Consider the following 27,829-nt stretch of genomic DNA (forward strand, 5'->3'; position numbering starts at 1 on the left):
TAACGCGACAACAATGTAAAATTTTCAGCTCAATTTCATATTGCTATATTAGATTAGAAAACGCTAGGATATATAACAATTTGCTATTAAAAATAATTAACTTAAAACAAAGGATACAAAAATACTGAATCAAATTTAAAATTCTGTAAGTACAATAAATATTTTGACTCCTTTACTATAGCATTATGCAAATCCACCTTTATAGGCAGGAGTAATAGAAGATATATTAGTGAACTAAGTCTTGACTAATTTCTACCATACAAGAAGATAATCAAGTGATATGCAGCTAGTTCAATCCATTACGGACACATTAGCTGCAATTGTTGAAATCTAAAGAAACAATATGAGGTTGGCGGATTGATTCTAGATATGAAGGCTCTAATTGGATATCCGCATCCATAAAGATATTGATAATGTATAAGATTGTAGGCAGAGATTTTAATCTCTATTATGATAAATGTACTATAGCTTTACATAAATTTACACAGTATCTTTAAATACATCAGAGAGCGCACTAACAGAGAATTTGTATTTACTGTTAAAATAAATGATCGTGCAATAGACAGAATATGCTTCTTTCGTTACAATCAAAACTGTTCCACTTCGTCGTGAACAACAATGTAATAGACATGAAAAACATTGAATAGAAGGATTCTATGTCTAGTACAGCATCAATATTCAAAATAATTGCTTGTATCCAGTAGAATATGCTACTATTAATCGCTACGACGCCATAATTAAAAAAAAAATTACTCACATAGAATTGGTTATGTTGATTTAAATGAGGGATCGATTTGATAGTAGAAGCTGATACATGATTCTGGTTGAACAGCATTGTATTGATAATAAGGTATACCATAAGCGATATTTTAACGTCCTTAATCTTCATTTTTTCATCCTATAATGTTTAATAATTGCTAAGTAGTACTTAAGAATATATATCGTAGTTTACAACATGTCCAGCGAAATAAGTAATACGCTAAATGTAGTACTGTGCTCAGTTGTATATTCAAGTGATAATAAAGTTACCTTTAAGGTCACAAAATCGGTGACAAGTTCAAACTTTGACGATTACTATAATCATTTCTTTTCCGAAGGGTTTGCTATCCAGGCCTTGATTTAGGGTATAAATGATTTCTTACACATTGCTTGACTTTGTATAGCTCAATTACGGCAAAAGGGCTTCTCGGTAGCGATTATAAACATATGTTTTACCCATATGCTTAAGGTATTTTATTCCTTTACATGATTGAATAGACCAACAGATATCGAAAAGATAAAAAGGTCACAACATTCTGTTGTTATGGGAATTGAAATACAGTTACTCTGTACGTAATTTAATTTCTAGATTTACAACCGGTTCTTTAATCTGATTTTAAGGATGTAAATTAAGGCATTATGAAGTTACATAAAGCAGGTAGAACTATAATTATCTTAACATATCTATATGCAGAAGCTTAACTTACAGCAGTAGTAATTGATTCCTAATTAATTAATGATTAGTGGGCCCTAAAAGTAATCAAGCTGACTTATGAATCGTAAATAATTATAGAACCAATTTATTTTAAGCAAGATATTTACCCTACATAAATAAATTAAATATTCTATCGTCTGTCCTATCTTACAGTAGTAATAATAATCTGATATAATATCACTCACTTCCTTACTAACGGTTATGTTACCATAGTAAAATATTCTACAGAACCAGTAATTTTAACAAAGATTTATATTCATCACATTTTAGGTGTAAGTATAAGTATTTTGCCATCCGCTTATATTAAAAGTAGTAAGGATAATCTGAAATTTGGTAAGCAAATTAGCGATTTCCTCTTTAACATTATGTTGCAACGGTAAAACTAGTCTGAACAGTGATTATAATATAGCATTGCATCCATCAGTTACACTGGAAGTTGATCACGGCTGAAAAAATATTGTACTGTCGACAATACAACAGCAAAGAATTACCATTATATATATATATAATCCAAAGGAAAAATTATAAATAATTTCATATATGTTCTTAACATTCGTACATGATTAATTAGGTATTTCATCTATTTATACACCTGATAAATTCATTAATAGAGGTAAATAATAATTATTCTATGGCTTGGATGTTGCTATTCGTTCAAAACAGCACATGACTGATCAATTAAGATCAATTGCTAAGTAAATAATTCATAAATGCAAGTCGATATCAAAGTGCAAAAAAACTAATTTGAGCATTTCATTTTGCGTGCCTGTATTAATTTGTATATTGATATATCCAAAAATGACATCCATTTTCGATATTCTATGTAAATCGAAGCTTTGGTGATCATCTATTTATATATTGCAGGGACTGAATACGGAACCTAGAATTACTTATATTACCTGAATTTGTATGAGAAAAATTAATTTTTACACGCTTCACTTGGATATCAATTTAGATCATTCTTTGGTCACAATACCTCCACAATAAATCACGGCATAATTCAATAAATTTATAGTAGGTTACCGAATTTATTATATTTACCTTAATAAATTATAATATTATCAATGCCAAAGAGCTGTATCAAGTAGTACTTTAAAAAATGGCGCTCATTTTAACCATCAAGTGGTGTAATAGATGCATAATAATATTGGTAAATAATTAGAATATTAACCTAGTTAAGAGATTAGTACTGCTCAAGACGTATCTTCGTAATACAGTCTAATATACAGAACATATATAATTTCTCATCCATTTCAAGTTTTGTGCAAGTCTAGCGTTAGATGGTATTATTATTTATAATTATCAATCGATGGTGCAGGAGACCACCGTATGCCAGAGTCTATCAGATGTTTATAGAATAACTTAAAATGCTGCGTGTACTGGTACGTATCTAATATCCGATGAATTTATCATTTAGTCCCAATAGTAAATTTAATCACATATTCATAGAATGAATATTAATTGCACGATGCACACCATACAACTTTAAGTAATCTATCAAGGAAAAAATTAATATTCGGTTGTACTATATTACCATGAACTGACAGGAAAAGATATAATTAAAATCATTGTAGATAAATTTATAAACTCATAAATCTCTCAAAGAAAAACCACGCGCAAATCAAACAACACAGTCAGCGCCGTAAACATAGTCTTAACAAATCAAGTTTTAATCCCTTAAAATAAGGTAATTCATACACAATAACGTGATAAAAGTATCAGATTTGAAGTTACAGTACAACACCATCAATATTCTACATAGTGTACGTTCATATAATTCAAATAGCTACGTATTACACAGATCTGTCCTCGGATGACGGTATTCTGATATTTATCGTAATTTTTTTCTTTCTGTACGTTGAGAATGGCAGAAATTCGAGGCAATAACTAGCTTTACAATATTACATTCAGTAAACAAAGCTGATAAACGTGGAATAATATAATATAATAATTATTAACTATTATGATGATGTAATAAAGACCATCTGACCAAAGCAGAAGCCAAATCGGTAACATTGCACGTTAATAGTTGCAAGTATTCTTTACTACCATAGCTCGTTGTTATTCTAAAGCTCTCAGTATGGCTATTCGTGATTTAACGCTGGATCTCAGTAACGCTGTACCAGAAAATTTGCTTTAGCGATATTAACTGATCAATATACTTCTTCCCGTATCCTCAATTTCAAGGTGTTCGACTTGTTGTTAATTTAGAAGTGGCAACAACAAAAGCTAGCACAAATAACAATAAGATATCTCCAATAGTAATATGGCGATCTAACAAGAATACCAAAAGGAAATGCTAGAGCGTCTACCGAATATAAAAATCTTGAATTTATAGTTATAGATATTTTTAGAATGCATTTTAATTACAGCCAATGACAGCGTTTGTTACAAAACGAGGCTAAACATTGGAATAAGCGAAGTTACTTAATAGTAGCACATATTATAATGGGTTTAGAGATATCGGGAATGATAATTATTAATGACAGTAGTTAAAATCTTTCCCTCAATTGATTACTTAGTAAATTATGATGTTAGCGTTTACAAATAATGGCGCGATATAATGTACTCCTTACAACACTTTCATACAGACATAATAATACAATAATGATTGTAACTTACGATCCCCGATAATTGAATCGTTCAGTTGCATGCTTATTAATAGGCTATTTTACATGATAATGCTCAAGATTAATCAAATGAGGTATACTTCAGACTACGTAACGCCTTGCATTGCTTGCTGTACGAACATCAATCCAGCACTCGGATTTATAATTTTTTATAAGCATCCATTGCAACGAAGGAATGCAAAAGGGAACTAGTTTGAAGACCCTTAGGCGAAGTGGCGAAAATAATCACTTAAGACTATAATACGAGTTCATCCTATGTTGGTAGTAATAATATTTGCAAACTGATCGGTGACTAGTCTAGTTGAGTAGCAATTTTAAATCTTAATGAGAACAAATACATATGTGAAATTATATATCATCTTATAACCAAAGCGCAGCTTAACAAAAAATTTGAGCAGCCCTATTGCTGTTGCTGTTTTCGATGTTCCTCTGCGGCTTTTTCTAGTTGCGATAATAAGGAAAATTTCAATCAGGATGTTAGAACTGCGACAAAAGCTTAAATTAATAATTGGCAATATTTAGTTTTCACCTTCTTTTACCCTAGTCTTCTTAAATTGTTGCACTTCCTCGAATATTAGTTCTATTTTTTAAAAAGCAAATGTAGCTTAGTTTCTGTGATATTACCTCAGTAATATTTCTACTTTATACATTAAAATGATAGTCAAAATAGGAATAAACCTTTCAGACGATCCTTTGGCAAGTCATCGAATTCAGTATCAAAGCGAAACGGTTCTTCTGCGATCGGCTGATAGCACAGGCAAAAAAGTTCGCTTATTATTTTGACTATACTAAAGTTATATACAATATCTACTACAGTCGTCTTTAGCAATAGTATTCAAATTATCACATTGTCATTACCTCATCGGAAGGATCATAATATTGTTCTAAATAAGAATGAGCTAAAGCTTCTTCAACTGTAATTCTTTTGTTTGGATTGAAGGTTAGCATTTTGTCAAGAAGATCAAGCGCTACATTAAAAGGATAAATAAATGTATGATTAAATTTGATTCGCTAAACCGGTACTTTCCTATTTATATGTTTTCTGTAGCACAGTTAAAAACCTCTTGAATCTGCCTTTGGGAATAATTTGATCCAGGGCATGGTAGCATTATATGGTAAGGATTGAATATATCCGCGAGCCTGATATAATAATAGTTTACATTATCACACTGTTTAAAAACCACACTCTGAAGATTAATTAACAAATACATCGCTCTACCTTTTCGTTCCTGATACATTGCAAATCTTCCATGTTAGGGGTTCCCAAAACTTGTAAAATATGATTTAACTGATCGAGATCTGTTGGATATTAGTTAAAGAAAGCATACGAAGAATCGATATGTAGAAATATGCCCAATTAAAAATTTAATCAGATAGCGTATTTGACGGATACAATGCTTTCCAGGAAAGATAGGACGATTAGATAACATTTCAGCCAATATGCAACCAACTGACCAAATATCAACTAGATTATAAAATAAATCTTTAGTGCATACTAAACGAGAATAATATAGTTGATAGATACCACATTGTAACTGCTTATAAGTCAATTAACTTCATTGTATACGAGCGAGTGTACGTACTTGATTTAGTGTATCCTTTCGAATTCAGCATAATCTCTGGTGCACGATACCAACGAGTCGCAACGTATTCCGTTAGAAATCCAGTGTGATCATGCTCTGGATCTGCTACACGGGCCAATCCAAAATCGCATATCTACGATAAATTAGGATTATGTGTTATATTACCAGTTGCATAAAATTTAAGCCACAGCACAACAAATTGAAGATAAGGCGATGGGTATTCAGATGTAAATCTAGCTAATGCAACTCGAAAGACTTAAAAATACGCGTACAACGTTCAAATTAAAACCCCTAGGATATTTATAAAATGCAACACTAAAGAGAACACAGGTTCAGCGAAGGTTAGAATTCTAATATCAACTAACAATCAAGCAGCTTCGTTTTGATATCGTGAAAAGATACGGGAATTAAACACAGCATGATGACAACATCACATCACGATGTTGACTACTGGATAGTACAGTATATTAATAATACTACGTAGTAGTACTTTTTAAATTAATACGTATTTCACTGTCAATTTACAAGGGTAACATGATGTTTTCTTATACGCGCAATACTTAAATATTAAAAAATCATCACTTAAGGACTAAATCGTTTCAAACTATAAAATATAGTATCAAAGATAATTGTAATAGAAAATCTGAATATTTTACTAGTTAACGATAACCTATATGTCATTAAGGTGCAAAATTTATTACAAACTACAAAAAAAATGAAGAAAATAATGTTATTATTTAATTATATTATAAAATATATGACAGCATACGGCTAGAATTACTTCCTATTTTTTATTACAGTAATGGCAAGATATAATAGGTAATGGTCACTTTCTTACAAAATAAAACAAGGACTGAGATGTGTCATTTTAAATAGTAGTGAATAATTAATATGGTAACATAAGTAAAAATTTTGTAATTGAGTATTCGAAGGATATGATCATTGATCCATATCTTATACAACACTGGCTCTCTCCATTATATACGTATACAAGTGAATAGATATACGCATATTGTACTACGATTAGATTGAATAGTGTACAACTGTGTATTGAAATCTATTCCTTTATTTGTATTTATAATTATTATCATTTAGTTGCGATTACTTATATTTAACTGACTAAGTAGAGAATATTTAACTTTGAATGTATAGAGTACGCGTTGGAATAACTGTACTGCATTAGAGTCATAATTTTAGTTTTGTTTACTGAATACAATAAAAAAGTTTCTGCAATTATACAAATTTATAAATTCTATAAATATTACTACTATTTCACAACCAAGTCTTTATCATATTGATTATTTTTCACTAGAAGTGAAAATAAATTTGGCAACATAAATTTTTACGGTTACCTTTAAATCGCAGGTTGTATTTAAGAGTAAGTTGCTTGGTTTAAGATCACGGTGCAAGACATTGGCCGAGTGAATATATTTTAGGCCACGTAAAATTTGATATAGGAAGTAGCATACATGATCATTACTTAATCTTTGCGTTTTAAGTAACTTGTATAAATCCGTTTCCATTAGTGCTTGAACGATGTAACTATGGGTAAAATTAAGTTAAGGAAATAGAGCAAGACCGGGAGCAATAACAGGAGGCAAAGAGAAATAGTAAACAATAGAGTTAGAGATAAATAAAAAATAAGTTGACAAAAGAAATCATTGATTTCCTTTAATAGATTTACTGTAACAGAAAACGAACTTTTTCAACCTGCTTCTAAAATTAATATTTGAGTACTATTATAGCTGTAATAAATAAAAGATAGTGCTTTTCAATCAATAACTAGATACAGAGCTATTTAATTTAAATGCAACTATAGTACAGTAAAATAGGTAGCTATTTCATATCGGCGATATCAGACATATACACGTGCATATAATATACAGTACAGTACACAAACCGCATTTTCTAATTTAAAAATATTATTATGTAGATAGTACATACTGTATTATTCAACTATCAAGTTTATATACCTACTTCATAGTATAGAGCATAGTAACACCACGAAAATATATACTGTATGTTATACACTTTAAATTTGAAGGGTTATCTATTAAGCTATCTACGCTTTGAATAGCATTGGATACACATCTTTCATTTCCTCCGCTGACGGTGCACATAAAATATCAAAGATACCAATTATCTAAATTTAAGGAGAAAGATAAAAGAATACCGATTTTACCATACTGTATAAAGTAGTAGCCAAGACAGACTACGCCGTTTAGTCTATAATTCGAGATTACGTAGTAAAGTAACAGTGTGATCGATAGCAGTATCCCATCTTAGAAATGAAACAATTATATATATTTTATATTAAAGTACTTCGTGTTAGTGCGAGCATCGCTTGATAAGACTGTAATGCACTGAAAATACAGTACGAAATTATTACAATAGTATTACTATACCGCTTCAGGCATAGCGCTTTATACACTGAATAACCTAAACTTATTCACTTGATTGATGATAATTGCGTTATACAGATTACATTGGCTTTATTGAAACATCTTTTTATATTGTAATTTGAAATCGACAATGAAGATGACAGTTGCTATCTGTGAATTAGGGGCAAATCATGAAAAACTTAAAAATATTGTTTGTAATGTACAAAAGTAATAATTTTTAATTTACAATGGTGTGATATTAGGTAAAAACCACTGTAGTTAGTAGTTCGGTTCTCAATGACTTCACTGCAAATAACGGAAAGCAAAGCTAATTCTGCTACTCCTATTCTAAATAAACTATCACGATAGAACGTAATACGTACTGTACGTACTATAGCATGATCAGATAAAATCGTCCGGCAGCATAGTACAGTACAGTCTACCGATACTTCAGTTAAAATGTAAATAATGGAATAAACTACAGTATGAAAAATATTACAAAAGAAAACAAAAAATGATAGAACTTGTGTTTTAAATAGAAATGGTACCTGGATTTAGTCTTCAAGAAATCAATACATGAATGTATAAATAATCAAAAAAATAACTTTACTCATTTACACTTGAGATGATAGTATTGAATGTCTTAAAAGGCGTACGATCGGTAATGAAAATATTTTTAGCATTCTTTACATCATTAGCTTAATAAGAGTAACACAAGTCCTGTGTTATTATCATAGTAATATCCGCTTCGTATGCGTATAACATGATTAAAATCGGAATACACCAAACAATTAAACTACTCTATTGCACAAATAGCAAGACCAATGTTTCAGAACGAGAAGAAACGTTTGCTCATTGGCCTGATCTCCACTTGAACAAATGATAACTAGGGAAATCATGGGGATCAGGTAAATGAGCAAACGTTTCTTCTTCTTCTGAAACATTGGCTATTACAGTAGTTCGTTGATACCATGAATATTCTTGCAAACTATGCTGCTCGAGCTAGCTTAGCCTAGATCGTAAACAGACATGACAGTACTGTTAAACCGAGCTACTTCTATCATAAACTGCAACAGTGCAGTCGGAGGCGTATCAAGTCTCGTCTTCAGGAATTACACAACTAACAGATCTTTGTATACGTATATATTCATCATATTTAATTATCGAAAATCGGGATGCAGCGTGCGGTACGGTATAAAGGATCTCAGAAGTTGAACGGAAATAAAAAAACGTTTTCTTTGATGATATGGAGGTGTGAAAAAAAAAAACAACGCTGTTCACTAGATTTTATACTGCAAATCAAATACAGTAGATCAAGACGCTTTTATGCCGGACTTATTTTGTTTTTTAACGCTTATCTTAAGATATTCTAGACTGAAGGAAAAGATTGATGATAAGTGCTTGCCATTACAATTCATGCGTTACAGCGCTGTATGTCGCTTAATTAATCGAAGTAGAATCTGAACGAGGAGTATCATTGAGATTTCTTGATAAGTTCGTGTTATGTAGAAGAAGGTATCTTTTCGTAACTCTGTAGTAGAGATTATCTGCAGCGTAGACTCGTATAAAGTTTCCGATATCTATGAAGACATGTACTATATATGTAGTGATACAGTACTGCATAACGCATATGTTAAACTCAAATCAATGTATAAAGTATTGTACAATAGAGTATACGTACAGTAAATTGGTAGTAATAATTAAAAATACAGAATACAGTATAGGGCGATCTATAAATCAAATTTTGTAATTCTTTACTCTTTTGAAAGTAGGAATAAAAAAAGAAGGTAGATAAGATGGATCAAAGTATGAATTATTACAAACGCCGCTAGTAAATAGAGCTAACGAATACTTTCTGATGACATGGAAATTGTTATTTTATTCTATTTTGTTATGCTTCCTAGCATACCGCTATCAAAGAAAATACTTACATTTTCGTGCTTAAATCTTGTTAAGATTTTAATTTCTCTCAGAGTCCGTTGGCAATATGTCTGATGCTCGAAAGGGCTAACCTTCTTAATGGCTACCTTGACACCAGCCAAATTATCAAAGGCAGAACTAGATATTGTAACAAGGGTGAAAAAATTTGTGAAAAAAAAAAATATAGTTCACATTACAGTAACTGTAGTAATCAAATAAAATTAATATCGATACTGCTATCTTTTTGAATGACACATTTGTCTTGTTGCAACACGCAACATGAGAATAAAGTTTTGATCAACATGCAAGTACAAAACACAATATACAGTACTGTAGACGTGTATAGAAGTAAAAAATTTTCTTTTAGAGAAAGCAAACTAAGGATTCGCTTGAGAATTAGTAATGCAACATCATCTACAATTGAAAGCCAGTCGCAATGTGAAAAAGTATGGAAAGACTGAGTTGTTGCATGTCGTCAGGGAACATTCAATCATGAATCACTCTTGATAACTTGGCTACGCCATTTGCAAGAGCAACAGCACCGCAAACGTGACATTAATCTGCATTTGCACTCCCTACTTACAATAATCCGTACAAATAGCTCTATTTTAGTCAATATGCAACATACGCGTATAGTATATTGTACAATTCAATCTTGCAAATTTCATAACAAGCCTTGCTACGGTAATCGGTAGTTATTAATTAGTAAAACGAGAACCATACTTGGAAATTCTATTTTTCTGGCTAGTAACATGGACTAGTACAGCAGCAATAATCGTACAACAGTAACAAGAAAGTGCAATTCAATTTTATTTATTTCGGTGCGAATATTGTGTCATGCTAGTGCCGTAAATCTGTGTATGATATCCGTAATGTTATGTTGTTCAATTTTTCCTTCCTATTTGCCGTTAATTAATGATCTAGTCATTTTTCATGCATACTATTCATACGAAATTAAGCCTTCGTACCCTTGTATTATTTTATCTTGCTGTACTGTAGGTCTTTGATACTTTGTGATCATGACCGAAAAATATGGCACACTGTCTATTTTTTGGCCCAAAATTGATGTACTATAATGCACTCTTTCTACTATTATCATGTGAAATTTGAGCAAATGTACGTAAGTAACAAAATTTTAATAGTCTAGTAAATAGAAATTGGATAAATTCAGTTTTTTTCTTAGGATTGAGGTGTATTACTACATGCTAAATTGATCATTAAGGAATAGTATTTACCAAAGCATAGTAGAGTATAGAATGGTTCATACAGTTTGTAGCTAATTTCGACAATTTATGTGCAATCAAGCATCAACTTTTGGCAAGTTGGTCAGCTTGCCAACATAGCTATGTTATTCATTTCCATTGATTAACATTGCTTGTATATATTGATAAGAGTAAGAATTTGTAGTTTATATGTTACGTATATATATTCACGATGGTGTTGAAATATTGATTTGAAAGGGAGAGTATCGTGGTCAGGTCAATGGCTTGGTGTCATTTGGAGAGTAGTAGGATTGGTGGGCAATGAAGTCAAAAGTTATTATGATGGTAGTCAAGAGGTAGCGATGACTTGAGAGTATTGAATATGGTTTGCGTAGATGATTTATTGAATCATGAATAGTGTCAACTGATTTTGAATCAATGTAAAAAAAGTTGGAAAAGATTATCTAACAGCAATTTGTTAGTAATCCAAGTCGAATCCATTGGGCAACCCCAGATTCCCGGTAGTTTTAAATAAGTGTGGACAGATGTAAATTTCTTTCTCAAGTAGTCTGTTGTCTTGTCTCGTGTTGAGACAAGTAATTTGTAACCTGATTGAAAGAAGTGAGAAAGAGTTGCAAAATCAAGTCTTTGTATCAAAGAGTTTATCTTAACTGGCTAGTAGAGGGATATTCGTTTTTGAGTTGTTACTGCCAAGCATTCTTGCAGTCATTGCTAAACAGGACTAAAGTTATCAAGTCAACCATGTTGACTAGATGACTACACTCACTACTGTAGTGTGTGGATTGAGAAAGAAAAAAATGCATAAACCATATAAACCATTTGGTGTAGTTTATCCATGGGAACTGTATCTAAACTATAGCCACGCAAGGCCACCTACTATAGCGTCACCGATCTGTTAGTGAGCAGTGAAAGAAGAGAAGATTTCGTGATTTGCAATGGCGCGGATAATTGATTAATTTACATTTGGAGGGGACAAGCGTTGAGCAAAACTGCAATTTTCTTGCATAGTCAGTGAAAGGATGTTACAAGGGTATGCATCCAATTTTCCACAGTATCCATAGTATTCAATATTTTACAGTATTTCATGACTAAATTGGTGTAAAATGGGTCCAAAGAAAAATTTATACAATACTCTACTATTGATTGTTTGAAAAGAATATTGAGATCCGTAAGTCCCGAATCAGTTGCTGTGTGACCATTCACCTTTGGCAATGGTGTCCTACCAGGATCGACTGGGTGTTTTTTTTTTTTTCCCTTTTCTATCTTTGAATTTTTTGGACTAAAATAAATCTATCTTAGAATAGTGTCAAGTACTAAGGTAGTGGAGTATTCTTTCTTTGGGTGTGTGTCAAGTCGGATAGAGTAAAGGCAAGAAAAAAAAGGAGAAGAAGCCAACAACGACTGAAAATGATAATAATCATGTGTCCAAAATGACAAGCAAACACCATGCGTTGACTTACCAAACTATACCGTAAGCGCCTTCACCGATATAACTGGAGTCTTTATAACGTGGTCCAACATCGAATACTTGACCGCGTACTACTTCGCAAGTGGATCTTATCGCTTGTGATGCGTTAGCCATGGATTCCTTGGTAGATTGCGTCTATTTAATTTTCTCACTATCAAAAAATTCAATAGGTATCACTGTAATCGATGACTAAACTATATGCTGTTGGAACAGATTTGTCAATTAATTTGAAGGATTTAAAAGGTTCAATCTTTCCATCACGTCTGTCTGTGTGTGAGGGCGCGTCTGCGCTCCTTTTGGCCTTGCCCTAGTGTACGATATATACTGTCCTGTACTGCACTTGTTGACCAGGTTACTTTCTTTCCGACATTTCCGTTTGGTGTACAGGAGTGTACTGATTGGATGACTATACTGTATTTATTTGGGGATTATTATTATCATTATCATTATTACAGTATATTATTTTTTTTAATATGATTCAATCTATTAATAATTCTTCTTATTATTAGACTGCTAGTCTGCTACAGTGCTACCAATGTCTAGGTCTGCAACCGAACGGTGTCCTTTTTCGCCCCTTTCCTTTCTTCCTTACTGTCAGTATGGCCGTCTGTCCCATGTTGTTGCAGAAAGATTGAGGTTCAGGCTCAATGAGCTGCTATCAAGCCATAGAGTTATCTGTAGTACTGTGCTAGTTTGCTACAGTGCTGTAATGTCGAAGTCTGCAACCGAACGGTGTCCTTTTTTCAACACCTTTCCTTTCTTCCTTACTGTCAGTATGGATGTCTGTCCCATGCTGTTGCAGAAAGATGCAGCTGCCATCAAGCCATAGCGTTATTTACGAGTTAGTACTGTGCTAGTAATGTCTAGGTCTGCAACCGAACGGTGTCCTTTTTCAACACCTTTCCTTTCTTCCTTACTGTCAGTATGGACGTCTGTCCCATGCTGTTGCAGAAAGATGCAGCTGCCATCAAGCCACAGCGTTATCTACGAGTTAGTACTGTGCTAGCTTGCTACAGTGCTAGTAATGTCTAGGTCTGCAACCGAACGGTGTCCTTTTTTCTTCCTTAGTATCAGTATGGATGTCTGTCCCATGCTGTTGCTGAAAGATGGAGCTGACATTAAGTCATGCTGTACAGTACTCTTTAAATAATCGCATGAAATTTGAGGTACAGACTCTTAGAATAATGTATCATCGTTTAAGCTATTTACGCTGAGTATCAGAGTAATCGCAGCTGGGCCTACTGTACAGTTATCTGTAGTACTGTGCTGTACACAGTGTACAGTACACTACAATTCCTACAGTGTGCGTACAATGTATTGTAATACTGGAGATCGTCTGCCAATTTATCGTCGTAACTGCTTACCTATCTTACATGGAGAACTTCAAATTTGTTCAACTGGCCGTCTTAAAAATAGGAACGGACACTTTTAACCGAAGTAAATTTTATCTTATTTGGATATTTCTTAGTTTCAAGGGTGAGGGCAAACATCTGATACCTCGCCCATGCAAATGGTTAATTTGCGATACACCCTAGACTGTACAAGTCGTACAGTAGCTACAGAGGATGACAGTTTGCTATCGGTTTGAAACCTTTCACGATTTCAATACTGAAAGATGGAGTGAGAAATTTTCAAGTGTTCGCTGACAGAAATAACACAGTTCATAAATGGTAATGATTTGGATTTTATAGTTTATTTTGGGCTTCAAACTACAGTACTGTACTCGGTCGGGTGTCGGTGATCAGAAAATGCCAAATTAATTCATTGAACGCCCCAGCTGGATAGTTCAAACTTCTATACTGTAGTGTACAGTACTGTACTGTGCTGTACACTAGTACAATCCTGCAATACAGACAGACAGAGATGCAGTCAGTGTCTCTTTTGAAGTCTTCTTTTATTATACTGTAAAGTGTGGCCTGTGGGTGTTGTCGCCTTGTCGACAATTTGTATCCATGTGATCGCAGATCGTTCCATTCGAGGATACAATTTTTGGATCAACTTTTACCAATCCCAAAAACATGCTTTTAGCATGTATGGATAGCTCTTGACTTTGAGTATCTATATCCCTGATTCAACTTTGCTTTTCTACCTAGCTATAATACTAAACCTAATTTTCCATCAGGATCAAGATTCATCAATATTAGTCGGCAACTTTCTATAATCAAGACCTTGATATAAACCTACTGTATGCGTATACCGTACAGTACTGTACACTGTACAGTATGGATTATACAGTACAGTCGTAGTTTCCATCGTCCAGGTCCAGGACGGCACATGTTTCAACTGCAAATATTGCAACTTGGCAAAGAATCGAACTACTATTGTAATTACTGATTACATATACAGTATAGCCTATAATTATTATAATAATGAAAGAATTAATTCGGGTAGATTACGATTGCAGGTGCCGCACTTATAAGAGCTATCGTTTCCTTAATCAATCCAGTGATTAGGAACAAAAGTGTCAGCTTGACGCTGTAGTTGTACTTTTGAACACTACCGTCGTACCGTAGCAGCTTGCTAAATAGCAGATGCGCCATCTACAGTATACAGTACAGTATACATGTACAGTACATGGTACTGTAGCGTAGCACTGTATTGTACAGTACAGTATAGTCCAGTCCTTACTGTACAGTACAGTTCAGTACATGGCCAGACGAAAACGTCATTACAAAAGAGGATCATTATGAAAGTTTTTCCCGTCACTCAGTAGCCAATTCCGGGCAAATAAATATTTATTACGTGGTTTAGTATCGAAACGAGAATGGGCCAAAAAGATGTTTCTATCCTAAAAGGGTACTTGTTACTTAGTAGCTAGGAGTGCAATATCGTTTACTGCACTGAGTGTACTTTAGTATTGCGCTCTTATGCATTTATTTTGGTCGATTTTGCACTCTGATCGTCAAGCACCAGTCACTGCACAAAGAGGCCTGAACAATCAATAAATAAGTTTATTTACTAGACTGTGGTCTCTAAACTGAGTGTACTTTAGTATTGAGCTCTTATGCATTTATTTTGGTCGGTTTTGCACTCTGATCGTCAAGCACCAGTCACTGCACAAAGAGGCCAGAACAATCAATAAATAAGTTTATTTACTGGAAAATGGATCGAACTTTTTTTCTCCAATCAATCAATAACAGTTTTTAGAACTGCCCTATACTGTACATTGTACAATACTGTGCTGTACTGGACTGTACGTAGACGGTAAATAAATAATAATAATACAGTACAACGCTGTACTGTATTGTAGTCTCAATAGCTCGTTGTCGTTGACAAATCTGTTAGTAGTATTTATTATTATTTACCTCCTGCATATTGCATTTTTTGTGTGTGATACCTGTACATTGTGCAGTACAGGCCACACGGGGGTTATACAAGTATCATAAACCTACAGCACTTTTGCACAGACAACCTTGGCCTCTTCATTCATAAATAAATAAATGATAAAAAAATTCTACAGTACAGTATGGAACATTATACTGTAGGTCGTCAATAACGTAATGACTATCGGCTGAATGTACAGTGTATGCGTGAAGTACTACAGTATATCTACAGTATGTCATATACTGTACATCTATACCATATATCTACAGTATATATGTTATAAAATATATATATAGTATTTAACATTACACCTGGACAGAAGTTATTATTATTGCCTTTCACCTAACGACGCATTGATAAAACATTGGCATGTTGCTAATTATATTAGGCGAAAGGACTATAAAGCATCTGCGAAATAATTAATTTTTTTTGTCTTATCCTTCTCCGCACTGTGTACACGTCTTTACAGCGCTTCCCAAAGATTTTCTTTTTTTTATTCTCGATATTGGCTAATATTGTTGCCACCAAGTCGTAGACGATAGCATTCCAATCCAACGAGACTGCAGCGAATGTTTATCGCTCTTGCTGCATTCGTCTTAATTGAAACAAATTCATTTAGATTTATTGCATTGTTTCCAAATCTCTTTTGACGTCACCTATTCGATGCTGTCTCGCCTGCTGGGCTAAAATTTTCAACATTGATCCCTTGTAATCGATCAATCGTGGTTCTCTGGTACTTAACTTCCATAGTGGCTCTTATCCTTGTTCTATATTGAAAGAGTTCTTTCCCTTCTTCCATGTTATTATTATATCGTCGCTTTCCCGATCGGGTATATTGGCTTGTTTATTATTGCGTAACGGATTAATCGATACAAGACCGAAGTGATTCAAGACTGCCATCCAAATTTTTCTTCATCTCTTGGTAAGTTCATTCATCTGTGATCCCGATAATAAATTGTCTCTACCATTGATCATGATTGCTCTATACGATAAATCACATTGGTACGGTTGTAATATACTCAATTTTGCTTCTCTTTTAACAGGGGGACTGACGAGTATTCGCTGTAGCGACGTAATCTCTACTGACCATAGTTTCGTGCGACGATTGCAAAAGAAGAAGAATTTTAACCAAAGTACTGTCAACCACTATGAAGACCTTTCAGACATATCTCAATTCTTTATGTAATGGTACATATAGTTGTATTCGCTGCCGGGCTCACTTAGCGGATCATAGCGAATTGATCTCCAAGGTAATTATTTAATTTACATGTACACTGTACAGCATATCTCATACATGGATAGGCCAACAGAATTGAACCGGGTAGCTTTTTTTCTCGTAAACGTAACATTTGAAGCGACGTCGTTCCAAGTATGAATGCACTCGTACTATGGTATAAGTTTTATATGCGCTAAAGGATGGTACATATCGATGTACTAATTGCCATCGAATTTAGCTTCTGTATACTTTCGGTAGTTCATCATTCGTAACCATTGTTAATGTTTTCTCTGCAAATCTTGTACAGTACGTTAGTAAGTTCCAGCAGTCGATTGCTGTACCAAGGAAAACTACTCCTGTAAACATTAGTACCGTATTGCCTGCAAGTTCAATTCATATCATTTCTATATGATACTGTACTGTAGCCTAGCCATTTTTTAATATACAGATGCTATAGGTGCGAGTTCGTACTTCATTCTTGGACTGATTGAATCGATTCTTCACGCAGTCAAGTACGACTACTTCACCAAGACGATACTGTTAGAATTGGTCATATAAAAAATAGTAAAAGTAATCTCAACTTCTCTAGACACAGATAAACTGCAAAGCTACAATTTGTAGACGTAGACAGCCCTTGGGCAAATGACAGCAAGAAGTTTAAACGCATAAACTAATTGATTTTCTTTCATCTTTATGATCTTCCTGGTAATTCTATTCTCAGTCGTTTCAAGGTAGCCGAGGACGTGCATACTTATTTAATTCAGTGTAAGTAAAATGAGTGATAATAGAACTAGTATTTTGAATGTTGAACGGTTTATATCGTAAAATCCAACTCTAAAGTGTTTAGAATGGCTAGCTGATGAAGTAGTACTGATAAATGCTGTGAAATTATAATTTCTTAATCCGCATTACACGATAATCATGCTATGCTGTATGTTGTACACGTAAGAAAAAAAGTTCATTTATTATTATCGACATCTTCCTTTTGTTATTGTTTTATTTTTTTTGTGTGCATTTGTTGACTTTTTGTTATTGGTATACAGATGTTCTGACAGACAGACATTGTACTCCTCTACTTGACTGCTCAGTATGCTATAGTACTCACTACTCATAACAGTAGACTATTGGACGAGAAAGAGAAAATATTTTCTTCACATAAATATGGAGATAATATGGACAGTAATAATATTGAAATTATCTCTCTCTGACTTGTATTCTAAAAAAGCAGCGCTAACTCGGAGTACACTTCAGGGCAATATTTGAAGTCTACTTCTTGGTACCGTGTTGACCACCTCATTACAACAGTGTTCCATCTTGATAGTAGTGCACTGCAGAAAATCAGAAATGGAACTATTTATTTTCGTCATTTTCACCATTCATTAATTAATGAATTCCATTTATTATCATCTCAGTATAATAAAAACGAGGAAGCTAAAAAAGAACTTGCTTCTGGAGTATACAGTACTGTAGTACCATATTATTAATGATAATACGGAAATTTTAAAATGTTGTAGCAAATTGCCGATAAATTATTTCAGTTTAAAATTACCGGTTTAACAGATCGTATGATCCGCAAACGTGAATTAATTCACACTAGAATCATTCCTGTCTTTTCGTAAGAAGTTGTAGCAAATTGCCGATAAATTATTTCAGTTTAAAATTACCGGTTTAACAGATCGTATGATCCGCGAACGTGAATTAATTCACACTAGAATCATTCCTGTCTTTTCGTAAGAAATTGTAGCAAATTGCCGATAAATTATTTCAGTTTAAAATTACCTGTTTAACAGATCGTATGATCCGCAAACGTAAATTAATTCACACTAAAATCATTTCTATCTTTTCGTAAGAAGTTATATAAGAAAATTTCGTGTCCTGCTCGACGTACAGTACTACGAATCACATCGACTAAAAAGTGCCCCACTTTAATATTACTGTACTACAGTATTATTTCATAACTATACTGTACAGTATACCACCCGATACAGTATTATACAGTATTGCATGGAGTATGCAAAAGATTCGTCACCCTTTCATGTCGTCCCTAATAATATCGCAGTAACAGTATTAAGGAGGATGATTCCGTAGAAGAACTATACTTTGCAGCTGCTTATACTATATTTGCTGCTGCAGTTTTACGATATAATAACTGTACCTCAGGACATTTCGCTTTTGGCTTTACTGTATTACCTATTTCTATTATTCAACTACTCGAATGCTAGAATATATTACAATAATAATTAATTAATATAATCTATAGTATATCGTATAATATGAAGCTAAGTTTCAATTTACGAACTGCAATACTTGTTTAATTCTCGTATCTATAGTGTAAACATTAGCTGCGGTCCTGCGGAACAACGTTACTTATTGACTGGATTACATGTCGTCTGTGATATTTTTTGCGAATGCTGTAAAGCCCCACTTGGTTGGAAATACGTAAGTATTGACTTGTTTGAAGAAAATTATTCATGAATTATAAGAATATAATTAATAAAGAGGCAATACTGTAATCTGATGATGACCGTATGGTCAATCAGAACTGATTACAGCTGTAGTATTATTCTGTACTATAATGATTGCCATCATGTTACAATTAGACCTACTGCTGTTTTACTCAAGTAAACATGTAGTGATGTATTACGCAAGCATTTATTCTGACAGTACCAAATGCCTAGCGAATACAACAGATTGAATAATATATTTCTCGTGTGTATACCCACAGGAAGAAGCTTGTGAATCAAGTCAAAAATACAAAGAAGGCAAATACATAATTGAACTAGCCCATATGATTAAAGAAAATAATTGGATTAATAATCAAGTATCCGATCGTCCCTTTAAAGCTGAAGTAAATTGAAATTAGTTAGCTTTAAAATGTTTGAGAAAGCGCCAAATTGAATCAATGCTTTTCCCTTTGAAAGCATGTAAATATTATTTCACTAGGGATAGGCTCTTAAGATATTCGTTATCTTATAAGCTAAATTCTTTTCAACGATGGCTTATTCCGTAGAGACCTATCCTAACTCTACGGCTACAATTGTCATCCTTGTTAAGTCATGTATCAGCCAATTGGCTTACGTCCATCACTTGACTTGTTACAGTTTTAAAAATAATAATCTATGATTGTCATGATTATGAATCAAAACTATAATTGATATTATGTAAAAAGGCCGCATAGCCTGGCCCATAAGGCAGTATCTTATGCAAGTACACAAATCATACTGTAATATATCCGATAAATTTTAGAATCTATATTGTTATTAGTCAACCACTTAAAATGTTCTATTTAAAAATGTTGGCGATTCGGTTATTAGCATTTAAGATAGTTTTAAAATGTTCAATTATTTAATATATTGGAAAGGTATGTTCTCCCATTTCTGTATTTAAGGTAACTGTTAAGTAAATTATTCTATTGTAACTCCTTTATCGTAACGATAATGCGCCATATTATACATCGAATTAGAAGACTTTCGTTCAAGCAAACACGAAACTAATATTTTCGAATACATAATATTTTAAACTATAATTGCTATCCTATAAAGTTGTCGCCACCGAACTAAGCCATACGTGAAACCGGTGTTGTTAGCGTCAAAGAGCAAGTTAATGATTGAATGACTCAACCTGCATTTTACTGAAGCACGATATGGGCATTTTCTTTGTACCGTCGTTGTGATGGTTTCGTAACCGCATCATCATCAAGGCACTTCTATCAGTGATCACACTTATTGTATATTACATTAAGTACTCACGCCTTGTCATCACTAATAAATACCTACCTGTTTAATCTCAACCATGATACGTGCCATTCATTTGAAAGATTTGCAGTATACTATAGTTTAACATCCAACCGCTATGATTGATTTTAAAAGGCATTTCTTACGTACACTCACAGATTTGGACGTATAACTGTATCCGAAATTTTTAAAGCCTCGTCAAGATTCTCAGGCTTTATTTTTTGTAGCCGAATTACAATACTAATCGTCTTAGCTGTCTTTACTTCAGTCGTAGAATAGAGTCATAAAATAAGTTATTATGTCATTATAACCTAAAAAATTATGAATTATAACAATTTTTGGATTCTTGTAATTTTGTGAGTTATTTCAAATAATTCATTATTTCATTTCTATTCAATTGTAAATTTCACATCTGTAGTATTAAAGTTTAATATTGTTTAATCTCTTAATAAATACAGTATAAACTATTATAAATGTGTATTTTAATTACAAAAGGCTGCTGTATAGTAAAAGGTCTGTGAAAAGGCTATGTCTCACTCCAAAATCCGATTCAAAATTTTTCTCCTCCAAAACTGGTCCGACTTCGAACGACAAATATTCGAATAGTCCGAATATCCGACTTGTGTAGTTATGGTTAAGAAAAATTTCTCGTCTATGTCTCGTATCGTAACAGAAATTTCGTTCGAAATAATCTTTCAAGTGTCATATCATGTCCTCTCCCTACCAAAGTTTTATATGAGTACCGTACATCATACTACAAAGTAGATACGAAAATAAGGGTAATGATTGCTAAAGTCTGTTGATAAAGAAACCACTATCATAAACTGCTTATTAAAATAACTGTTCTAGTAATGGTATTTCAATTATTTTCTTACAAACATTCGTATACTGGAGCTAATTATAAAAGTATGAAAATGGTGCTTTTCATGAAGATATGTAAGAACGCTAGACTTCAAATTACAAACGCGGCAGAGAACATTTGATATATTGTAATTTTTATTGACTGCCTCTTTGGAAGAAGAGAAGAATTCATTACATAGTTATATACTCTGTGGTAGTGCTACCTGGCGTATAGTTACAGTTCGATATACTGCATGATAAGATATTTAAACAACAGCTTCTTGCGTATTTTACATTAACGAAATACGAGCATCCTCATTGTCTAACTTGTATCTCTATAATTATAATTGAAAATTTTGACTCTACTGCTACAACACTCAAAAAAAAAGACTACACAGAAATATTAAATGTTAAAATAACAAAGTCTTAACACGTGTACAGTAATTAGATAGGTAATATAGTATAAAAAATTTACTGCAACAAATACGTTACAGGTTAAATACTTCCGGACTATTGTTTTGGTAATGATTACAGTACTCAATCTTAGCCCAGCGATAAACACAGCATGTACGCAAACATAAATATATATATATATACGGAAAATATAATTATACATTAGGACGTATAGTGCATAGTAACCTGTCACCAGTGACTAAAATCGTTAAAATTATTAGCGGCTTTATACTTTTTTATCCCAGAGGCTGTAGGTAACGAATGTGAAGACGTAGTTGAGCTTGAATAAATATGATTATATAATGCAAACTTAGTCTGTACGAAAGTAAACTTAATTATGGTTAATGCACTTTACAAGTAATTGCACATTTTGCAATCATATAAACTTCGTAGAATGTTCTAATATATTAGTCAATAAAATGAGAATTACCTCTGATCATCTGCAGCAATATATTTACCGATTCCTGTACGAAGAGCCTTCTTTGGTTGTTGTAAACTTGTTGAGATTACGTCAGCTTTCTGATTTCAATTAAGTTTAACATGTATTAAAATGACCCTTTCGTAAAATCCGATAAATTAGATTGTAACATCTTCACAAAGATTATTACCCTCTTATCTGCTGGTTTTGTATCTTTTAAGGACTGTTTTTCCTGCTCGATCTATAAATACGTATAACTTGATGCTATAGAAAAGATTTACTTTAATAATACATAAATACCGTACAACTTACAGCAGCATCAACTTCTTCAAATGGATCGACAAAAACGGTAGCTTGTATCAATTTAATTTCATCCTAAAGGGCAATTAAAAGGCAATATTTCAGCTAACTTAAATTTTTCAATGGTAAGAAGTAAAGACATTAACTATCAAAGATTCCTTACTTTCGGACGATCATTCTTATCGGTTTCTATTCGTTCAACAACATTAAGAACATCCATACCACCTACAAGCCTTCAAAGAAAGTTAAAGGTAGCCAAATAATCAATTATATACGATATTGAAACTCAAAAAAATTTGGCAAAGTATCATTAATACTAACTTTCCGAAGACAGTATGTTTATTATCAAGGTGGCGGCATGATCGAAATGTTATAAAACTATACAAAAGCAAACAGACAATATGATACGAAATCATCTTATTTTCATAGCCATACTGGTTAAAACAATCTTATAATTCTCAATATTTTCAGATTGTGAGTTACAAAAGCAGTTTAAATCCTTACAATTGTGATTTATTAGTATTAGTGCCAGAATTTGCCATGCTAAGAACTCCTCGACCTGTTATAATAGCATTCCTATATAAGTGACAATTATATCGTATAATCTGTAAGGTCTAAAGAGCAGTAAGTACAACCTTGATGAACAAGATTAGATTTAAATTCGTCTTTAAACGGCCTTCCAAAAGCAGATTCTCCACCTATAATATTAACACGTACATTTATTAATTGCTGAATAATAAAATTAATGTAAACCATAGACGAAACTGTTACTAAGTACAAGATTAGATACTGTCGTACCTTTGCCGGTCCCAGTCGGATCACCGCCTTGAAACATAAAATTGCGTATAAGGCGATGGAAGACTGTGTATAGTAGCGGAATATAATGAAGAATAGGCAAAAAATGTTAGTAATTTGAATTTAAACAACAAATTACTGACTAAATTAGTAAATATATATTTATATTTGCGGTATCAGTAATATTAGAGTAAGCATGTGGTCTTTTCTTACTAGTATCATTATAGTATCTAGATTTGCACAATTTTATAAAATTTTCACAGGCTCGTGGTACCTTGATAATGATCACGAAAAGTAAAATACATTTACAATATTAGACACTTCCTATAAGTTTTTAATTAGTTCTATTAATCCAAGCGATTACAAAGAGTCTAAGCTCTTGCTTGAAGTTACTGCTATAATCGCGGCTAGCGTTCGATGTAATTCCTATATTTACAAGCCTTACCAGATCACAATGGAGTTCTAAATTAAGATTTCCAAAATTTGTCTGCAAACGAACGTATCCTATGTTACAAAGAAGACAGTTATAGTTACCATTGCTAGAAACAATCTAGGTAAAGTGAATAAATTGAGCAACATTACCTTTAGATTTCACCTTTTGATATCTTACTATTTCATCGCTGATTATGGCTGGAAACGTTTAAGTACATCATTGATAAGCGAGTTTTACATTTCACTTTAAATTGACTGACATGCAAAACCTGACCACTAGTTAGATGTGACCAATACATCAAAAATAAATTAACTCTTAAGTTATACATACCGGCCTTTTGCTTTGTTTCAGGGACCACTGCCGTAGAAGTAAATGAAGCTGCCATTGCATTAGTAGAGTAATGTGCCTACAGATTAATTTACATTCAATTTATTCCAATTTATAGCGAAATAGTTTTATCACGGTAGATAACCCATAATATGAAATAGACACAAGTCTATAGACCGTTTGCTTTGTGCTCAAGTCTTCTTCCTTATCTTTCTGTAGAAGTTTATTCACGTCATCCTGTAGTATTAATACAAAATCTCTGTAGGTTCACTATTTTCATAAACATTTATTCATATTGGATGCAGAAAAGTTTAAAATATAACTTCATATTATACCAACCGTTTCATTCTTTTTTACGGTTAACTGGGAAAGAATGTCCTCTGTTTCAGGATTGCAGTAGTTCAGGTAGTATTTTGGATCTTCTTTCGCTTTAATCCTCTCTAAGTTATACAGTTTATTATAAAATTGATTTTAAAAGTTAATGATATGTATGTATGCTACTATAAAGTAATTTGCAGACCATCCAAATAGAATAATTAACTAAAAATATTATTCTTTGGTGGGCTTGATTGAATTGACTCCTCTACCTTCGTCGACTAATTTCAGGTTATTCTTAATATAGTGAAAGTCTGATATATTAAACTTGTCCAATTTAGTTGGGTCCTTAAAAGAATAGCGTAATAAATTCACAAGTATTATTAATCGATATTTATCAAGTTCAAGTAATGAATTTAAGAGAGGTTAAAATATAGGACTCAGACCTGTATAGTGATGACATCGCCTCTTTTAAATGGTTCATCATTAATTAAGTCTCTAAAGTGCTTTGGTTTAAAATTTAAGCGTTCAACGGCCTAGGAATTGATAATATTGTAGAAGGATAAATAAATATCCACAATTACATGTAATATAGATAAAACCTATTACAAGCAGCAGGCAATAGTCAATAAAGGGGAATTGAAATATTAACAAATCTTTACCTCATAAGAAAATACATTTCCAGACGTTTTGATAGCTATAATATGGGAATTTTTGGTAAAAACTTTGAATGTTACTGGGCAGTGATAACTTCCTTCTGAGTTTTTATGGAATACAAGCTTTGTTAAAGATTTCGGATCTAAAACCTATATATATATGCAATTGATAAGTACATTAGTAAGACGTAGTAATCCATGACCATTTAACTTTGTAAAGGTGTATTAATAGAAGATGATTATGGTGCTTATCGGTATCGGTAGTACAGTATATCTAAAGATGGTAGTTTAGTGTTACCTGTCCAGTAATGGGATTGTGGCCGTATTTTTTTAGATAGGGGACAATGTTCCTAGTATCATATGGACCATTAAAGAAAGCAAGATTATTAGTAATGCAATAGGTAAAAACTCACTATGCACACAGTATAATATGAATTTAATATAGTACTGCATCATATAGTCAATGGTTGAATATGATACTAATACAACAATAAAACTTACAGCAAATCAAAAATAATTCCTTCGGATGTACATACTGGGTACTCAAATGGCTGCAATGATAAGCTAAGTAAAAAATTTTAGAAAAGGCAAAATAAGAAAATTGATGGCATTAAATGGTACAGCACGAGAAGAGAAATTGGAGAAGTTTCAACTTTAGCTTGATGAACACATAATTGGTTCTTGAAATTGAAAGAGTATATATAAATTTTAGCGTAAAAAAACTACTCTGGCGCGTGTTTATTGATATTGATACACGAGTTTACTGATGTACTTAGCCAATTATAATATAAACGTGTACATTGGAAGTTATTTTATGCTCAAACCTGCAACAATCGAAGGGTAACCGTCTAAATTCTGCATTTTCTCCGGTTACACGCTCTAGGTAATCAAGCAATCAAGACAGTGATGATGCTGCTAGAATAGCGCGATGTACATATAGTTCATCAGTACTGTATAATACAGTAGCGCACAAAATCGATCAATTCTGCAAATATGACTGATCAAAGTAGTTGGGCAAATTGTCCTGTGCTGTTCATGGTAAGTGCAGTAGTCAATAACAAATATATTGCTCGTATGACATCATCTACGATCATCTACAGCTACTGTAGGTAGGCCTCTAAAAACTAGTTTGACAATTGAGTACATTACTATGTAGATTTTGTACATTCCTAACATTGGGTTGTAACGATTTCAGCTAATTACAGTAGCTGTGTATAGGGTTAAGAAGCCATGCACTACATGGGTAAGCATATCCATGAATATACTACAAGTTTCCTTGCAAAGATAATGAAATGTTGCAACGGTTACCACTTTTTTCGTATGTAAACAACATCATCCTTTCTTACCTTTGCGCTTGCCTCCGTAAAAGGTCGTCCACTCATTGCTAGTGATATACCTAGGTGTACAAAATAATAATATGCCTCGTTTACTTCAAATAGTCAGTGTTTTGCAGCCTAGTGAGCGTGATTATATCCTATCGTATTGCAATTGCTGTCTTTGTAACCAAGTTGAACGACTCTGCTTCCATTATGATAATTTAGGCAAGACGAATCAAATGATGCTATCAACATGATGACATTATTATTATTTCAGCTTACATTTTATCTTTCTGATGTTGTTTCTTGCCCATGATGGAGTCAGGATTCTTTTGGTATTAGGATTGATGGAATATTAGTATGGAAAGGATAGACAAGTGCAATATTGTCGATTTAATGCTATAATCGAACACAATCTGAATTGAAATTGGATTGGCCGAACAGTCTCTTCCTCAACGGGGAATGAACGGATTGTTGGGGTATGCTTGGAGACCAGTAGCGTGCTAGTACCGTATCGTTCCACACCGCACCGTTCCACACCGTACCGTACTGTGTCTGTATGCCATAGAGTACAGTGTACAGTACGTATCGAGAAGTACGTACTGTACACTGTAGGTACGATGACTACAAACCGTACTCTGGTTTTGGACTACAGTACTCCGGTCAATGTGGTAAGTCTGGTAAGATCTAATAGGGATTTTATAACTGCCCTTTGGCATGATCTACTCGTCGTGTTTCTTCTCGTTGTCCATGACTGTGCGTAGCAGCTACTGTACACTCAGTGTACCACCTACAGGTACGATGTGCTACAGGAAATCGCTAAAGGGGCAAATTTGATGACTATGATTGAATTGTAGATTAGAATAATTGAATAGAATTTCCAGTTCACTTAACGTAGCATGCGCAGTACGCTGTGCAGTACGCTGTGCAGTGTAGGTGTACTGTACTGTTATAAGTAAGTGATCGTGTACGAGCAATCGTCCATCTTTCCGCGCTTTACTCTTGGCCGGATGGACTTACAGA

General features: G+C 33.2%; 3 protein-coding genes across 3 annotated transcripts; 1 reads left to right on the forward strand and 2 right to left on the reverse strand.

Annotated features, from left to right (window-relative positions):
• Nucleotides 1-4,622: 4,622 nt before the first annotated feature.
• Nucleotides 4,623-12,793, reverse strand: TRIADDRAFT_50661 (uncharacterized protein; the record flags this gene model as incomplete). Its single annotated transcript, XM_002115310.1, has 11 exons — nt 4,623-4,684; nt 4,783-4,849; nt 4,963-5,072; nt 5,166-5,244; nt 5,324-5,403; nt 5,498-5,569; nt 5,688-5,820; nt 7,040-7,229; nt 7,775-7,830; nt 10,000-10,126; nt 12,672-12,793. 11 exons carry the CDS (start codon nt 12,791-12,793, stop codon nt 4,623-4,625), a joined length of 1,098 nt encoding a protein of 365 aa, XP_002115346.1.
• A 4,358-nt stretch (nt 12,794-17,151) lies between these two features.
• On the forward strand, nt 17,152-20,076 carry TRIADDRAFT_29408 (uncharacterized protein; the record flags this gene model as incomplete). Its single annotated transcript, XM_002115178.1, has 4 exons — nt 17,152-17,253; nt 17,941-17,984; nt 19,550-19,658; nt 19,945-20,076. The coding sequence occupies 4 exons, from the start codon at nt 17,152-17,154 to the stop codon at nt 20,074-20,076; spliced, it is 387 nt and encodes a 128-aa protein (XP_002115214.1).
• A 2,870-nt stretch (nt 20,077-22,946) lies between these two features.
• Nucleotides 22,947-27,120, reverse strand: TRIADDRAFT_29227 (uncharacterized protein; the record flags this gene model as incomplete). Its single annotated transcript, XM_002115311.1, has 20 exons — nt 22,947-23,039; nt 23,128-23,197; nt 23,286-23,342; nt 23,469-23,523; nt 23,597-23,662; nt 23,763-23,825; nt 23,973-24,033; nt 24,205-24,263; nt 24,342-24,389; nt 24,523-24,598; nt 24,655-24,732; nt 24,877-24,959; nt 25,107-25,182; nt 25,281-25,370; nt 25,497-25,640; nt 25,789-25,840; nt 25,992-26,054; nt 26,315-26,354; nt 26,837-26,886; nt 27,089-27,120. 20 exons carry the CDS (start codon nt 27,118-27,120, stop codon nt 22,947-22,949), a joined length of 1,356 nt encoding a protein of 451 aa, XP_002115347.1.
• Between the last annotated feature and the right edge of the window lie 709 nt (nt 27,121-27,829).

This window comes from Trichoplax adhaerens, genomic scaffold, assembly GCF_000150275.1.
Source record: "Trichoplax adhaerens TRIADscaffold_10 genomic scaffold, whole genome shotgun sequence".
NCBI classification, from domain to species: Eukaryota; Metazoa; Placozoa; class Uniplacotomia; order Trichoplacea; family Trichoplacidae; genus Trichoplax; species Trichoplax adhaerens.